The sequence below is a fragment of the Xyrauchen texanus genome, chromosome 17 (assembly GCF_025860055.1).
Source record: "Xyrauchen texanus isolate HMW12.3.18 chromosome 17, RBS_HiC_50CHRs, whole genome shotgun sequence".
NCBI classification, from domain to species: domain Eukaryota; kingdom Metazoa; phylum Chordata; class Actinopteri; order Cypriniformes; family Catostomidae; genus Xyrauchen; species Xyrauchen texanus.
In genome coordinates this window covers 15,103,451-15,122,603 of record NC_068292.1, presented here as the reverse complement: position 1 = coordinate 15,122,603, position 19,153 = coordinate 15,103,451, and the positions used below count along the sequence as shown (strand labels likewise).

The window sequence follows — 19,153 nt, the reverse complement described above, 5'->3', positions numbered from 1 at the left end:
CATTATACACAGCAATAAAATACGCTTTTGATTTTATTTTTGGCTTGTTTTCCAATAAAAATATCCAAAACGTCTTTAAAACAAATGTTTTGCATCAATACTGCAGAAGAAAACACTGTTATCTGAGAATGTTACAAATATAATACAAATATTTTAAAAGCCCCAAAAATCCTTATCTATATATAAAAAGGATGCATTCACCAGAGAAGCAGCATATACAATATTTAGACTTGCTTTTAGAGAATAGATCTTGAATGGTAAATGGTCTGCGCATATATAGGTTATAGGCCTTATAGGTTACCAAAGCACTTTACACTGTGTCCCCTTCACCCATTCACACTCACACATGCAAGGTGCTAGCCTGCCATTGGGAGCAACTTGGGGTTGTGTCTTGCCCAAGGACACTTCTGTATATGGAGTCGTGTGGGCCAGTAATCGAACCGCCAACCCTGCGATTAGCGGCCGCCCCGCTCTACCACCTGAGCCGCAGCCGCCCCGAATATATATATATACTTGAACACAAGTATATTTTGTCTTTACTGAACTCACAGAAGTATAACCAACTGAAAAAATTATAAGTTGCTAGTTTACATGCCTGTATAAAGCGATTAAAATAGGAGTTCTCCACATATCTAACTCTGATCATCATTACTCTGATTATTAGCATAATTGCATATATATATATATATATACACACACACACACACACACACACACACACACACACACACACACATACATATACTCACAGTATTATGATTATATGAACTACAGTTTCTTCGCAGTATTACCTTGATCGCATTATACAGCAATTACGGTATGGGGGTGCATGTAAATGTAGTCATTTATGTAGGGATCCAAATCTATGGACCAGAACATTATGTAAACTTCTATTGATTTGGGCCGGTAAGACACCACCTAGCAATGTCCTAAGTAACCATCTAAGACACTGTAGCAACCGCATAGCAACTCCCTGGCAAGCATCTACAACATTCGCATTGATTTGTCGATTTTCATATTTAGTTACTAATATTTTCCCCCATGTACAGGTAGTATTGGTTTTGTTAGCAAAAATAAAAAAAATCAGAATCCAATAAAGCAATTACAAATTGATGGGTGGTTATAAAACAGTAAATTTTGATTTAATATTGTCTGCACTTTCTACACAAAATAAATATTTCCCTATTTTTGAAATGTGCAATTTACATTGATGGACTACTCATAACAACACATGGTGTGTTTGTGTCCTCCATTTCATATGTGACAAATGGTTTCCCACATAATTATGTTAATAAACATCTCGCTGTCTGAGCCCTGAAACAAAACAACCAAAGTCTAGACGCAGGAGTGGGACGTCTGGCAAAACTTGCCATGGAGTGTTTGGACTGGTGGAATTACTAAAAGTTTCCATTGTGAGCACTTCTGAGTGCACTCCCTTTCTCCATCCTGAGTCCTGACTGAGTACATCTGTCTTTCTTCCTCTAACAGCATTAAATGTTCAGACATATGTTTCTCTCACGGCGTCATGCTTTACAGCTGCAAGCAGAGCCTCTGGCCAGAGACACTTTTAAAACACTTTTAAGAAGGGCTTGGGGGAGGATGGAGTCTAGTGAGCTATGTTAAAACCATGTTTAAAGCCCTTTCTGTAAAAGACCCTCTTTAAAAAACTGTATGTGGGTACAAATGGGATTGTGTTTGACCACATATGGGAAAATATTTAGAGGGAGTCTTATAGATGGCTAGGCTTAATATCAGTGAGGGATCTGCTTTATAATGGGCTGACGAGTTCACATTCCTCCCAGACATCGCCTCCATTGGAGGAAAACCCTCTGGGCAAACTCCTCTTAACCCCTGAAAGACTCTCCTCCTCCAGATGGCTTGCGTCTTGGTACATGAGAGTTCAGTTTGTGTTAAGTGTGGCCCACCAGATTCTATATCAAAGCTTTGAGATGAGTGCACATGAAAATGGTTAAAAACAAAGAGTCGCAGGGTAATGGAGTTCCAGAGACAGGGCTGTAAAACGCATGCTGAACAGCTCTTCTGGCCAGCATTCATTAAAGACCCCCTGCTAAGCCAGATATGTGCCATGAAAGTTCTGAGCGACCAAAAGCACATTTTGGGTGGAGGACCATTAAGACGACTGTCAGTGCTAATAAAACAATTTTTGCTTATCTAGCCCTACTTATCTAGGCCTGTTGCAACTATGACATTTGAGAAGCCCAATCATTGACCAGTCCAATCACATATTGTCATTTAAAGAAGGTAAGCAAAAAGCCACACATTCCATTTTTAAATAAAGCCTCAAGAATTACATAAAGTACTTAAAAGTATTTTAATATTTAGAAGATTATATTCATGTCATTCTGCCCTATTTACTATGTTTACAGATCATTGAAAGGAAATTATACATTTATGTTTGCATGTTAAATGCGAATCAGTGCTAGAAATTACCGTATATTTTGTGGGTCTTTCTAACCATTAAAAGGTTTTTATATCAAATTCAACAGGTTTAATCAATTCATCATTGTAAATAATCTGAATCATTAGCGTCATTACCTCCTAACAATAAAATTCAATCAACATCAACTCAAATGCGATATGCAAAACTAAGCCAAGAATAGAATAACAAAAACTAGCCTATACCAGGACTGGGCATTTTTATCCCTATCTTTTATATTTTGGGGGTATTTTTGTCACTTCTGGTGACATTTTTGCCTCAAGCCCCCTTTAATTTCAGCCGCGAAACCTGCCGAATGGGCCACTATAAGCTAAAATGAGCCACCAAGTTATGCAGTACGGACCACATAACGGCGCTGCTATATGCAGAAAAGGACAGCGAACCCCCCCCCGGGCCAATTTCTCTTCACAGTCCAGCCCTGACCATCAGTCACTCAATGCAAAATAACTTGGTGTTGAGAACTGAAAGCAAAAGAAACCTGCATTGGTGTCACAAAAAAGATGGATAGCTCACATGAGAGAGCAGAGCAGAAGGTTGGTTTCTATGGTATTTCATTGACTAATCCCACATAGATTCTATTCCGGCTGATTGAGATGACCACTAATCCATTCCAAGACAAGAGAAGACAACAACCTTTTAGACATTATGCTTTCTCTTGCCACTACCCAACAGAAGGCAGTCATAAAATTGTGCTAGATGGATTAATCGGCTGATATTTGGCTGTTTTGAGATTATTGGCATTAACCAAGATCAACAGAAGTGATCCATCTGCCAATTGTGTCCTTTCCAAAATCTATTGAGAGTAAATTGGATTGTCAATTTAGAGTAAATATTGTCAAACTGTAACCGCATTATATCGGTTCTCGGCCACCGCACTCTCTAGATATCAGTATCTGCCTTAACCAATATCGCTCAAATCACCATCTGCTTTTAGATATTCAAATATTGTCTACAGAGATAAACCATTAAAAGCCTAATGAAGTGTTTTATAATAATAATGTGGCTGGGCAGTACATTGACTTAAGGCATATCGATATATTTTCAAACAAGATTTAGGATGAGACAATACCATTTATATCGATATAGTTTGATGTTGCATTACATAACCAGTTTCTTCTGTAAATCTGTGCTTGATCTCTCCTCTCTCACAATCTCCACGCAACCCCGCCCCCACTCTCCCTCTGCGTCTCACAAGTTCTCCTGCAACATGGGAAACACTGCCGAAGAACAGCAAAACAGCTGAGTGCTGTTTGACTGACAGGTGGCTTATGAGTGTGCAGCTCAAAATGTTTTACTGAATTAAACTTACTTAAAAATAACTCCCCCCCCCCCCCTTTGTAAATCAGTGAATGTCATTTAGAGGTATTTATAAACTTTATTGAAACTGGTTATGTACTGTCGAGGCACAAGCTGAATAGTCGGATAAGAACTAATTATTTATCATTGTAATAAATCACGAATAGTTGAATAATCATTCTAATAATCGTTAGATTAGTCAATTATCAAAATACTCGTTAGTTGCAGCCCTACTTATAACTAAACATTTAGTCCACTTCATAGAAAATGCCGAAATATAAATAGCGTATTGACATTCAGCCTAAAAATACAGAGATATGATTTTTGGCCCATATGGCCAAGCTCTAACTAGTAAACAACATCAGACTGAAATGTGAAATTTAGCATTGTGGTAAGGTTGATTACCACCAATTGTTTGTTTTTTTCTCTTCCCATTTCAATAAGTATGAACAAGTCAGTCTTGAATGACCAATTCGATATCTCGTGTATATACAACCTGGTCAAATCTTTTTTCAAAGAGGAAATAATAAACTCCTTGATATAGTACTGTGTTCACTTCATGTAGTTTGTTATATATACACACATTCATTCTATTCGCCATTTGTTGTGAATGTACATATTCAATATGGGTTTACTGTATATTGTTATAGTGATATAAAATGTGTGATATTGTGATAAGATTTTGGTCATATTGCCCACCCCTACACCACACATTCGCTTTAAATCATGCAGTTACTGCAGACTTAGTCTTTTGCAGTTTAATAATCACACTACGATGTAATGTTTTTAATTTGATTGATTATGCTTTAATTTTAACCCAAAAATATTTGTGTGTAAGTATTTGGAAGCGGTCAGTCAGACAGAGTTGGTGTTCAGTCCTACATAAACACTGGTATGGTGTGTTTGTCTTTTTTTTTGGTTTCCGAAGTACCTGTACTTTTTACATCACCATATTCAATAATAAGCAAAGAATCTTAAATTAAATTATTATTTACTTTATAAAATCACATGACTTTGCACTTTAAAAACCATAGGCATTTGTCATGTTCCTCACTGACTGATCTTAAAAATCGCCACTAGAACTCTATTAGCTGAACAATCAAGCCTCTCTGGTAAACGGTTTTTAAAAAAATGGTAAACAGCTGAAATATACTGCATGTCCAATGACTTTTATGCAGTAGTGGGCAATAACTGCTCAAATAGAGAACAGCATGTCCCAGATAAAGACATGGAGACCTTATGAAACAGCTACGAGAAATCACATCAATCTAGAAAACATATGGGTTCTCTATGCTAACGCAGCTGCTCTGCATATTGCATTGGAATCCATAACACTGGAAAGAAATAGGACCATCCAGTGCTGATTTCTAGAAAGCATCAGGAAAGAGTAATAGAATCCAGTCTGGGACCCCGACTTTCCACAGGAAAACAACAAGAACCAGGCTTGTGAACCAAACTTGAATAAAACCTTCAATCTGATGCACAGTGAGGAATTCTGAAATGACACAAGAACTTAGCAAACATATTATTCACCCTGATACATTATACTTTGGTCTTCAGTCTTTGTTCATGAAAACACAAATGTGTGCATCTAAGATTTGGCAGCTTAGATGCACAACTTTTAGTTCTGACTGTGGTTAATGGGAACCCCAAAACGTCTGTGTATATGATGTGCCCTCGTATCTGTATCATATCAGATTACTACAAATTGCAAATTTTATGATCCTTTTATCCAAAGCAACTTACAATACACTTAGGGTGTGAGCACACTTGTAGTTCGGTTCTCTTGGTCCGGACCAAAAAAAGAAAATTATACATTTAGTCCTGGTTCGCTTCGCATTCACACTGGCATTTTGAACACCGAACCCAATGATACAAAAACATGGAATCAGTATAAGGTCACAACCTGATTGGACAGCTTTTATGACATATTTTGCGACAGAACTTACTGAACATCCAAAACAATGCTGGCTGCTGGGCTAAATGCGCTCATTGGATATATATATATATATATATATACACATACACATACATGCATACACACACACACACACCTAAAGGATTATTAGGAACACCATACTAATACTGTGTTTGACCCCCTTTCGCCTTCAGAACTGCCTTAATTCTACGTGGCATTGATTCAACAAGGTGCTGAAAGCATTCTTTAGAAATGTTGGCCCATATTGATAGGATGGCATCTTGCAGTTGATGGAGATTTGTGGGATGCACATCCAGGGCACAAAGCTCCCGTTCCACCACATCCCAAAGATGCTCTATTGGGTTGAGATGTTGACTGTGGGAGCCATTTTAGTACTGTGAACTCATTGTCATGTTCAAGAAACCAATTTGAAATGATTCAAGCTTTGTGACATGGTGCATTATCCTGCTGGAAGTAGCCATCAGAGGATTGGTACATGGTGGCCATAAAGGGATGGACATGGTCAGAAACAATGCTCAGGTAGGCCGTGGCATTTAAACGATGCCCAATTGGCACTAAGGGGCCTAAAGTGTGCCAAGTAAACATCCCCCACACCATTACACCACCACCACCAGCCTGCACAGTGGTAACAAGGCATGATGGATCCATGTTCTCATTCTGTTTACGCCAAATTCTGACTCTACCATCTGAATGTCTCAACAGAAATCGACCAGGCAACATTTTTCCAGTCTTCAACTGTCCAATTTTGGTGAGCTCTTGCAAATTGTAGCCTCTTTTTCCTATTTGTAGTGGAGATGAGTGGTACCGGTGGGGTCTTCTGCTGTTGTAGCCCATCCGCCTCAAGATTGTGCGTGTTGTGGCTTCACAAATGCTTTGCTGCATACCTCGGTTGTAACGAGTGGTTATTTCAGGCAAAGTTGCTCTTCTATCAGCTTGAATCAGTCGGCCCATTCTCCTCTGACCTCTAACATCAACAAGGCATTTTCGCCCACAGGACTGCCGCATACTGGATGTCTTTCCCTTTTCACACCATTCTTTGTTTAAATGCATTGAATGCATTGAAGCAACTGCCATGTGATTGGTTGATTAGATAATTGCATTAATGAGAAATTGAACAGGTGTTCTTAATAATCCTTTAGGTGAGTGTGTGTGTGAGTGTGTGTGTGTGTATATATATATATATATACACTCACCTAAAGGATTATTAGGAACACCTGTTCAATTTCTCATTAATGCAATTATCTAATCAACCAACCAATCACATGGCAGTTGCTTCAATGCATTTAGGGGTGTGGTCCTGGTCAAGACAATCTCCTGAACTCCAAACTGAATGTCAGAATGGGAAAGAAAGGTGATTTAAGCAATTTTGAGCGTGGCATGGTTGTTGGTGCCAGGCGGGCGGTCTGAGTATTTCACAATCTGCTCAGTTACTGGGATTTTCACGCACAACCATTTCTAGGGTTTACAAAGAATGGTGTGAAAAGGGAAAAACATCCAGTATGGGGCAGTCCTGTGGTGAAAATGCCTTGTTGATGCTAGAGGTCAGAGGAGAATGGGCCGACTGATTCAAGCTGATAGAAGAGCAACTTTGCCTGAAATAACCACTCGTTACAACCGAGGTATGCAGCAAAGCATTTGTGAAGCCACAACACGCACAACCTTGAGGCGGATGGGCTACAACAGCAGAAGACCCCACCGGGTACCACTCATCTCCACTACAAATAGGAAAAAGAGGCTACAATTTGCAAGAGCTCACCAAAATTGGACAGTTGAAGACTGGAAAAATGTTGCCTGGTCTGATGAGTCTCGATTTCTGTTGAGACATTCAGATGGTAGAGTCAGAATTTGGCGTAAACAGAATGAGAACATGGATCCATCATGCCTTGTTACCACTGTGCAGGCTGGTGGTGGTGGTGTAATGGTGTGGGGATGTTTTCTTGGCACACTTTAGGCCCCTTAGTGCCAATTGGGCATTGTTTAAATGCCACGGCCTACCTGAGCATTGTTTCTGACCATGTCCATCCCTTTATGGCCACCATGTACCCATCCTCTGATGGCTACTTCCAGCAGGATAATGCACCATGTCACAAAGCTCGAATCATTTCAATTTGGTTTCTTGAACATGACAATGAGTTCACTGTACTAAAATGGCCCCACAGTCACCAGATCTCAACCCAATAGAGCATCTTTGGGATGTGGTGGAACGGGAGCTTCGTGCCTCCCACAAATCTTCATCAACTGCAAGATGCTATCCTATCAATATGGGCCAACATTTCTAAAGAATGCTTTCAGCACCTTGTTGAATCAATGCCACGTAGAATTAAGGCAGTTCTGAAGGCGAAAGGGGGTCAAACACAGTATTAGTATGGGGTTCCTAATAATCCTTTAGGTGAGTGTATATATATGGTGATATTTTTACCAGCTGAGAACAAATGAAGAGCTAATAAAATGTGTAAAGGATTCAAAACAGCACCAGGAATTCCTCCGTTGCACACACAAACGAAGATATGCTGCAAGGACGGCTGACGGCGGTTCCGACGCCTGTCCCGAACTGTAATGTGCATAACATAGCTCCTATGATGAGAAGAACCAGGTATGTTTGAGTCAGTAAAGGCAAATGACTTCCTGTTATTGGTACGTTTAGATGTCTTTGGTCCATGCTGCATTCATATATCAATCAAACCGTTTGGAAGCGGCCCGAGACCCACTATTGTGGTGGTCTCGGCCCACTTGTTTGGTGCGCACCAAGGTTCAGAAGGCAACGTTCACACTTGTTAAATGAACCGCACTAACAGAGCAGATGCACCAGAGTTCATCTTAATCTAACCAAACCAGCAAAGTGTGAACACATCCTTAAAGAAACCTGGGGTAAAGTGTTTTGTTCATGGACAAAATGGTGATGGTTATTGGATCAGCGCATGTTGGGTTTAAACTTATAACCATTCACTTACCAGTCCATACCACTAGGCAAAATATTGAAATTCTTGGATCAACCCCTGTGAGGTCTTAACCTACAACATTTCAATTACCAGTAAGGATGCCACAGTATGAGTTTTTGATGCTATAGATTACCATAAGAGAAAAAGATTGTGGTTAACCAGTTTTACAATTATTTGCTTTTTTATTATTTATTTATTGTCTTTCAGACACCCCACCATAAATCCGCAACAGGCTCCATTACAAATACTGTTCTTTAATCTGTCCACAACACCTCACAAATAAACCTGGACTGTGCGTATTAACGAGAACATTGCTGCTTACAGCAGGCAATTTCAAGTCCTATGATGACTAAAATTGAAATGTATTGTTGAATGCAGTGAATTTGTACACAAGCAATGCTTAAAATAATAATGAGGATGATTTGAGATGAAACTTCTCAATTTACCACACTGACATGCAAAAACAAAAGATATTACGATAAGCGGCATCTCTCAATTCATCCCTTTAAAGTATCACAAATATTAAACTTGCATGTTTTTGTTGGACAACTTGTGGAACACCATAAACCTGTGTAGGATGTGTAGAGTTCCTGTAGATTACATCTGTCTGCATGTTTTTATGTAATCTTCAGTAGCCCTAAGACAGTCAAATTAATTAATGGATTAACCCCTGTGAGGTTCGAATGTACAACCTTTACTCCAAGCACAGACCTTTATGAACCAGTAGGTAAAATAATTTAGGCTAGTTCAGGGGTACTCAAATTTGGAAAGCTGGGGGGCTAGAAAGCAGGATCCCTTTAGCCTCAAGGGCCTAATTGTTATTATTCTTTTATTTAAAAAATATTTTAAATTGCTTTTCATATTAATGAGTCGAGTAGACAATAATAAATATGCTATTTAATACATCATGGACATGTTATTAACATAAAAAATAATAAACATACAGCTATATAGATTAATTCTTGTAAAATTGTGGTTCTTTGAAAAATAAAAACTATGATGTAGACTGATGATCATATATGAATGCATGTTGTCTGTGTTGTTTTTTAAAGCTCTACCCTTATTCAGCAGCACAATGCACCAATCTAAAAAAATAGCAATGTACAATTATGCTATATATAGATATGATCTGTTCCCACTGTCAAATAAAGTCATCATTGACACACTGGCTAGTACACACACACACACACACACACACACACACACACACACACACACACACACACACACACACACACGAGAGAGAGATCATTCCCATCTCTGATTACCCTCTTATTTTAGGTTAGTTACACAAATCACAAGAAATTAAGCCTTTGGGAGAAGATGTCTTCATTTTTGCAGAACAGATCCTTTTCATTTTCCTGTCATTACTGTTCAGCATATGCAGTATACAGGTGAAACTTGAAAAATTAGAATATCGTGCAAAAGTTCATTAATTTCAGTAATTCAACTTAAAAGGTGAAACTAATATATTATATAGACTCATTACAAGCAAAGTAAGATATTTCAAGCCTTTATTTGATATAATTTTGATGATTATGGCTTACAGCTTATGAAAACCCCAAATTCAGAATCTCAGAAAATTAGAATATTGTGAAAAGGTTCAGTATTGTAGGCTCAAAGTGTCACACTCTAATCAGCTAAACACCTGCAAAGGGTTCCTGAGCCTTTAAATGGTCTCTCAGTCTGGTTCAGTTGAATTCACAATCATGGGGAAGACTGCTGACCTGACAGTTGTGCAGAAAACCATCATTGACACCCTCCACAAGGAGGGAAAGCCTCAAAAGGTAATTGCAAAAGAAGTTGGATGTTCTCAAAGTGCTGTATCAAAGCACATTAATAGAAAGTTAAGTGGAAGGGAAAAGTGTGGAAGAAAAAGGTGCACAAGCAGCAGGGATGACCGTAGCCTGGAGAGGATTGTCAGGAAAAGGCCATTCAAATGTGTGGGGAGCTTCACAAGGAGTGGACTGAGGCTGGAGTTACTGCATCAAGAGCCACCACACACAGACGGGTCCTGGACATGGGCTTCAAATGTCAAACGTCTTACCTGGGCTAAAGAAAAAAAGAACTGGTCTGTTGCTCAGTGGTCCAAAGTCCTCTTTTCTGATGAGAGCAAATTTTGCATCTAATTTGGAAACCAAGGTCCCAGAGTCTGGAGGAAGAATGGAGAGGCACACAATCCAAGATGCTTGAAGTCCAGTGTGAAGTTTCCACAGTCTGTGTTGGTTTGGGGAGCCATGTCATCGGCTGGTGTTGGTCCACTGTGCTTTATTAAGTCCAGAGTCAACGCAGCCATCTACCGGGACATTTTAGAGCACTTCATGCTTCCTTCAGCAGACAAGCTTTATGGAGATGCTGACTTCATTTTCCAGCAGGACTTGGCACCTGCCCACACTGCCAAAAGTACCAAAACCTGGTTCAATGACCATGGTATTACTGTGCTTGATTGGCCAGCAAACTCGCCTGACCTGAACCCCATAGAGAATCTATGGGGCATTGCTAAGAGAAAGATGAGACATGAGACCAAACAATGCAGAAGAGCTGAAGGCCGCTATTGAAGCATCTTGGTCTTCCATAACACCTCAGCAGTGCCACAGGCTGATAGCATCCATGCCACGCCGCATTGAGGCAGTAATTAATGCAAAGGGGCCCAAACCAAGTACTGAGTACATATGCATGATTATACTTTTCAGAGGGCCGAAATTTCTGTATTTAAAATCCTTTTTTTTTTATTGATTTCATGTAATATTCAAATTTTCTGAGATTCTGAATTTGGGGTTTTCATAAGCTGTAAGCCATAATCATCAAAATTATATCAAATAAAGGCTTGAAATATCTTACTTTGCTTGTAATGAGTCTATATAATATATTAGTTTCACCTTTTAAGTTGAATTACTGAAATTAATGAACTTTTGCACGATATTCTAATTTTTCGAGTTTCACCTGTATATGTTGAGCTCTTCAAATGGGTTTGTCACTCGACTAGGGTGTAGATTTGGCTTAAACATTAGGTTGATTGCAAAGTGAAGCATTTACCTGTTTCCATTGATCATGGTGTAAATATTGTAGGGGGGGGGGGTGTACTTGCTTGTTTTGATTATGGGGCTAGTTTATGGATCAACCCCTGTGAGGTTTGAACCAATAACCTTTTCAGTTACCAGCTCAGACCTTTATGAACCACTAAAATAACTGAATGCATGGATCAGCCACTGTTATGTTCAAAACTACATTCATTTCACACAATAATTTAGTTCCCGAGTCAATACAATACCTGTGAAGTTTGAACCAACACATTTTCAGTTCCCAGCACAAATGTTTCACCACAAGGCAAAATAATTAAGTTCAACCTTTCAGTTACCAGCACAGACCTATATCCACAAGGTAAACTACATATTAACATGCACTGAAAAAATATAATGGACCATGGATTAATACACTGCCTGGCCAAAAAAAAAAGAAAAAGATTACGTTTGAATTTAAATAATGGTTATGATCTAGGGTTTTTCATTTGGTCAGGTCTAGGCTCAGCAACATTATGTGGCATTAAAATGAAGTCAGCTGACTATCTGAAAGTACTGAATGACCAGGTTGTCCCATCAATAGATTTTTTCTTCCCTGATGGCACGGGCATATTTCAGCATGACAAAGCCTAGATTATTCTGGCTCAAATTGTGAAAGAGTGGTTCAGGAAGCGTGAGGAATCATTTTCACACATGAATTGGCCACCACAGAGTCCTGACCTTAACCCCATCGAAAATCTTTGGGATGTGCTGGAGAAGACTTAACAGAGTAGTTCGTCTCTCCCGTCATCAAGATCTCAGCCAAACATGAATGCAACTATGGGTGGAAATAAATGTTGTGATGTTGCATAAGATTGTCAAAACAATGCCACAAGGAATACATGCCATAATCAAAGCTAACAGCAGGATTGATGACAGGATAGTTGAACCACTCTGTAAAGTCTTCAAGCACATTCCAAAGACTTTCAATGGGGTTAAGGTAAGGATTTTGTGGTTGCCAATTCATGTGTGAAAATGATTCATCATGCTCCCTGAACCACTCTTTCACAATTTAAGCCCGATGAACCTTGGCATCATCATCCTGGAATATGCCTGTGCCGTCAAGGAAGAAAACGCCATCGATGGGATAACCTGGTCATTTAGTACATTCAGGTAGTCCAATGACTTCTTTTTATTGCCGAATAACTTTGCTGAGCCTAGACCTGACCAACTGAAGCAACCCCTGATCATAACCATAATTTAAATCCAAACAGTGACTTTTTGGCCAGGCAGTGTATTAGCAGTTGTGACCAAACTCACCGCATTATCATGCTGCTGGCAGAACTCCATCCTCTCCTGGAAAACATTGAGCATGGAGAAGCTGTTGTGGAAGGCCTGGGAGATGTTCACTGGGGTGTTGGAGTTATTGGTGCGGTTGGCCAGGTGTAAGCTCTCCATCAGCCCCTCGATGAAGTGGTCTTTGGTGAGTCGGACCCTCTGGTGAGCCCGCACGCAGTTATCACAGAGGTACTCCTGGCAGTCCAGGCAGTGGGAGGTAGCAGTGTTACCCTCATCACAAGAGCTGCACCGAGGATCTGAGAGGTGCTGAGGTCTCAGCAAACCACCATGGTGGACCACCGAAGAAGGCCGACCGTTCTTCCCCTGTTCTTCTGCAGAGACCACCACATCCAGCAGATTGCTGAAGAGAAAGTTGGAGGAGGGCAGGGCGTCCACGCCTGATTCGGAGAGAGAGACTTTTTGGTCACAAGTGGGGCATCTGAGCTTCAGAGGGTCACCGGGGTTCCTGTGGCCCTCCAGGCATTGCCTGCAGAAGGCGTGCAGACAGGGCAGGACGTGCAGTCTCCTAATGGATGAGGTAGATGATGAGCTGGAGGTCTGGGAAGAGGAGGAGGAGGTAGATGAATTGGAGGAGATCGGAGCAGAGCAGCCGCACAGCTCCTTGCACAGCGGACATGTTTGCAGATCGGAGTCTGGGAAAGACGCCATTTGCGCAGAGGACCACAAAATAACTTCAGACATAAAGATGCGTTAAGACACACGACGTTTACAAAAATGATTCCCCTGATAAATGCAAGCAAGTGTTGCGAGTTTTTATGCAGATCAGATCTTCATGCAGATCATAGACTGAATATGCTGCACTGTGAGATACATTCAACTGTTTTGATATTTATTCAAGATTACTTTTATGATTTTCGAAAGACCAATACTAGGGGGCGTTTTCATCTATATCAACTTCGATAGATCAATTAAAAATTGAGCTGTCTGTTTTACAATAACTCGAATTCATAGACAAACTCTAAACGCAACGACTTGAGTGCACTTTAACCATTTGGAAACAAAGTGTCATTTTGAGGCTTTATAATCCCTCGGTGTGGGGCATTAACATTGTTGCGAAACATGAAATCCACTGTGAGGTCCCTGCTCCGATCCTCCCCCACCACCGCATGACGAGAGGGGCCAAACAGGCTCGATACAGTGTCAATTATTTCCTTCCCAAACGCAAAAATGTCAGTTTTCCATGAACGCGCTTCAGTCTACCATCTGCGCGTGAATTTCTCAATATGCGCTCGTGCAAGACGCAATTAAATAATTCAAAGTATGTCCCATGTAGCTCGTGAGCACGCAGCGCTCCTTCAAGATCTTGTGACTGTTGTATGTCTCAAGCAAAAAGCCAATTTGAACTTCCTTCAGTCCGATTGCTGTAACACTTTGGCGACTAGTGGGGGAAAAAACTATCCATTCGACCTCTCGTTGCCACTCAATGCAATAAAATTAACGTCGCGTTTACCACAAGGTTTTAACTGCCCATCTGCTTGGGAAAGATACGCGCAGCTCATAATCCTCTCGTGCTACGGTGCGTATCAAAACAAACGGTCTCCCAGCGTGCCTCTTTAATCCGCGTTCATTTCATAAGGAAAGACGCTCGCGCGTGACCATCAAGCGAACGCGTCCATATAGTGAAAAAGCCTCGAGCACACTTCCGCCTGAGATCACTCTAGGGGGCGGAGGATTACGTGACTAGGGGGTTGGGCAGGAATCGGTCAATAAAACTGGAATATTGTAAATGAGGATCCAAAAATTGGAACGTTGTACTGGGAAGCTGAATATATGTGCCTTATTGGATTGTTCACATTTCCCCACAACAATTTCTATGATAAAAAAACATGAGGGTGTGGTGAATTAACAGCATTTATGGCACAATGTTGAATTCCATAAGAAAACAAAAATGATCCTTTGTAAAAATAATTATATATATATGATATATGATATATATATATATATATATATATATATATATATATATATATATATATATATATATATATATATATATATATATCATTTGTGTTACATTGAGGCACTTTCAATGGAAGCGAATGAAGCTACTCTATAATGAATAATTAATTATAATTTAATTGTTTGATAGGGTGTTTGTTCATTTGCACAAGTTCATTGTTACTGGTTCTAATTTAGAAATTACTATCTAAAATGGTTAAGCCTGTTACTCCTCCTTGTTTTAATTTTTCTTTAAGAAAATGTATATGGATCAAATGTATCCTGTTCAGTTAGGACATTGATTACAGGGCAGGAAAACACATATACCCCAGGGGATACTTGGAAAACATAATAAATAACTTAAAAACTTACAAATACTAAGGCTGTCAAAACATTAAAATAACTTAACATGATAAATGTAAAGATTTTTTTCAAGTTCCTTTTCAAAAAAAAAAAGGAAAGAATGTTAAAGTATAATTTTGCGTGGATGACACCCCTAGCAGAATATATGGTGAGTCAGATGTTCACAGACAATATTGATTGTTTATATATATATATATATATATATATATATATATATATATATATATATATATGTAAAACTGACATTAAAGGGTTCAAGCAAAAATGAAAATTCTCTCATTATTTACTCACCCTCATGATATCCCAGATGTGTATGGCTCTCTTTTTAAGAAACCATGAGTTTTAGAAGAATATTTCAGCTATGTAGATGCATACAATGCAAGTGAATGGTGATCAAAACTCAGAAGGCCCAAAAAGTCCACAAAGGCAGCATAAAAGTAATCCATACGACTCCAGTGGTTAAATTAATGTCTTCTGAAGCAATATGATAGGTGTGGGTTAGAAAAAAATCAATATTTAAGTCTTGTTTTATACTAAAACTTCTCCACCTTTGACCAGCCCCAACCAGTAGGTGGCTTAATTTGAAAGTGAAAGTCACTTTCACACCAGAATTTGGGAGCAAAAATTTTGATTTACAGTGCAAAAAGAAGTAAATATTAATCTGTTTCTCACCCACACGTATCATATTGCTTCAGAAAACATGGATTAAACTACTGGATTTGTATGGATTACTTTTATGCTGCCTTTATGTTCTTTTTGGACCTTCTGAGATTTGGTCACCATTCACTTGCATTGTCTCGATCAACAGAGCTGAGATATTCTTTTAAAATCTTAATTTGTGTTCTGCAGATACTGATTTGGGACATGAGGCTGGTCTGTCCCTGTACTTCTATCATTATTTAAAATTCTCAAAGCCATCATCTCCGAGCAGTACATGTTAATTTCCTCCCACACCTGAAACTATTAAACCAATCTTGACCTTTTGTAATGGATGCTTCCCCTCCTGAGGACCCCTCTTGTAATAGATAGCTACCACATGTAGAACTGGCTTTGTGCACATTTATGGGCACTCAGGACGGGGTGCTGGGGTGGCTCTTGTGACAAGGGAGGAAGCTTCATGGTGGGGCTTTAGGCTCCAGATGCAGGCTACCCAATAAAGCAGTGGGATGCCAGGCAGAAAGACAGGGCTTTGGGAGGGACCCTTTGACCCCATAATTATAGCAGGGATTAGGGGTAGTGGAGGCTGCCCACACTCTGCTGCCGAGCTCTGGCCATCCGAAGGACATTCCATTGATCTGCATGATGAAAAATCCGGAACGGGGGTTGGGTGAGGCAGAGGCTCAGCAAAACTAAGCAAAGCAAGGAAAGGTCATGTCACATGGTGGAAATGACCACAGGCAAAGTGGACAAGGGTTGAGTGTGTTTGTGTGTGTGCATACGTGCGTGCGCATGTGTGTTTGTGGATCTGGATGTAATGGAGCACCGATTCTTTCTCAGGGCCAAGAAAAAGCAAGTCCTTTTAAATGTCACTCTCAATCAACATCTGCCTCTAAAAGATGTTTCCATTAAAGCCCAAATCCTGCATGTGGTCAAAAGTAAATGCACAATTTTGAAAATGTTTAAATGATGGGAGATGGCAACTCAATTCAAAAATTGCAGTGTGCAATGTATGAGTAATGCAAACATATTCCATGCTATGGTCAATCCTTATACAGATATACATAGATAAACATCTGCAATCTTATCTAACAACTTTATTTTTTAGTCTTAGGTGACTCTATTCAGAATGTCAGATTGTGAATAGTGTGATGTGGCCAAAAAAAACTATCTGTGTGCAGTTGTCCATTTTTTAATGGCTTTATGTGCTTAAACCTCAACAATGTGACTGATAGATCCGTTATCAGCAGGGGTTTCCAGCAGACCCGCTTTAATCATGGGATTACATTTATATCCACTTACATAACAAAGACTTGTGCCCTGTCATATGCTGTCGTATCACTGTTGCCCTGACTAATTGATAATTTGTCCCTTGTTTAGCTTGAATCTCTAACATGGCTTTCACTGAAATTGCTATGAAATACAATCACAGTACTCACAATGCAAAATTAAATATTTAGGTTTTTAGGTATTGTATTAGTGAAATGATAACAAATCGACTTTCTTTGACATCCTCACTGGTTGTAAACTGCTCACCGGGTATATGTGGTGAAAATGAATGAAGATATTCTTTCATGAAAATGTGATATGGCACACAGTGTATGAACATTTATATCCAAAGAAAGGTTATATCCAAAGAACAGTAGCCTAGTCTTTCAACCAGGTATGGGTTTAATTATTTGGAGGAGATATTTGAAGTCTTCTTTGAGTCTAATGAGGGGCTTTCTGAAGGTTCACTAATGAAGAATGTCTGTCCGAGTTCCTGTTGCTGACCCTTTCATTATCCTCAGAAAATGCCATGTGGTTGTATATGGAGATGTCAAACATAATCTCAGTTGACACAATGCACATTGAGTGTAGCCTACATTCTTATATTACAGATTATGGACACTGGGTTTGATACTAATATAGAGTTTATCATTAAACAGCTCATATCTATTCATTGCTCAGTGATTGTGCTGTTTAACTTCAATCTGCTGCTTTACGTTTCATGCTATTATAATGACAGGTTTGAATTATATGCTCATGCATAATGCTCTGGGTAAGGTTTTACTTACACTAAATAGTTCTTATGTTGAAACAAGAATTTGTCTCACTCTTAATAGTGAGAAAAATGTAAATAGGAACAGGATGACTACACGCTCATGGCAATGTACACATCTTCCCCACAATAACACATTTGAATTGCAACCATGATCAGTCAAACCTGTGTACTTCTTGATCCACTGCACTGATTAGTCTGAATTTCAGCCTGTTATCTAGTGGAATTAATCACATTTTTGATGGTCTGACAGTGGTTTAGGTTTAACCCAATTAATTAAATTAGAGACGAGAACAAGGCATAGGGGCAAATGCAACGGTGCATCTCAGAACACACATTATAATATTGTTACAATGATTGATTTAATCTACAATTTATACTCATTTATTTAATCCAAGCAATTGCTTGTTTATTTGCAGCCCAAGCTGCAACCATTAATTGGGAGATATGAAAGGCATAGTTCACCACAAAGTGAAAAATGTTGCTTTATTTTCTCAATTTCACTTTTATAATGGTGGTTTTATTCAAAGCACGGACTGACAATCAATGCATTGTTGAAGACCTGTGCAAGGATTTTGGATGGAAGATTGAAGTTCTGAATGTATTTATGTTGGATTTAAATAGTGTGCATGATTCCAGTATCAAACTTGATATCAACCAAAACATAGTGGGTTCAAAAGTCTAAGAGGCCCAGTTTTGTATTCATTAAACGTAAAACTTGTAAAAATTCAATGTAATGACAAAACATACACATTTGAGAAAAAGTTAAATCAACATGAATTTAAAGTTTTGTATGACCTGTTTTTGCTTAATGCCAACATGCACTTGAGCTGGTGTGGATTCCAGGAGTTTGTGCAAAACCGGATGATCCATGTTACATTTGATAATATTTTAAAGAACATCGTTTATGATTAAATGAATGCAAGGAAACCTGACCTACTGTACAAACTAGTTAACATGGCCATTCTCACAAATCTGAATATTTGATTCAAATGTAGTGACCTAGAAATAGTGTAGAATCTTAAATATTCCATATACATTTTCTTTGCAATAATGATCCATTCGTTAGGTATCATGAACAAACAATATATAACAATAACAATATATACAGTATACATACAGTATATATACAGTATATATATCTATCTATATATATATATATAT

General features: G+C 39.0%; 1 protein-coding gene across 1 annotated transcript in view; it reads right to left on the bottom strand.

Annotated features, from left to right (window-relative positions):
• LOC127657521 (E3 ubiquitin-protein ligase TRIM71) overlaps window positions 1–13,671 on the bottom strand; it is a 38,107-nt gene extending 24,436 nt beyond the window's left edge. The window contains exon 1 of the mRNA XM_052146355.1: window positions 12,952–13,671. Within this exon, the coding sequence (XP_052002315.1) occupies window positions 12,952–13,671 (720 nt within the window). The remainder of the gene's footprint in view (window positions 1–12,951) is intronic.
• Between the last annotated feature and the right edge of the window lie 5,482 nt (window positions 13,672–19,153).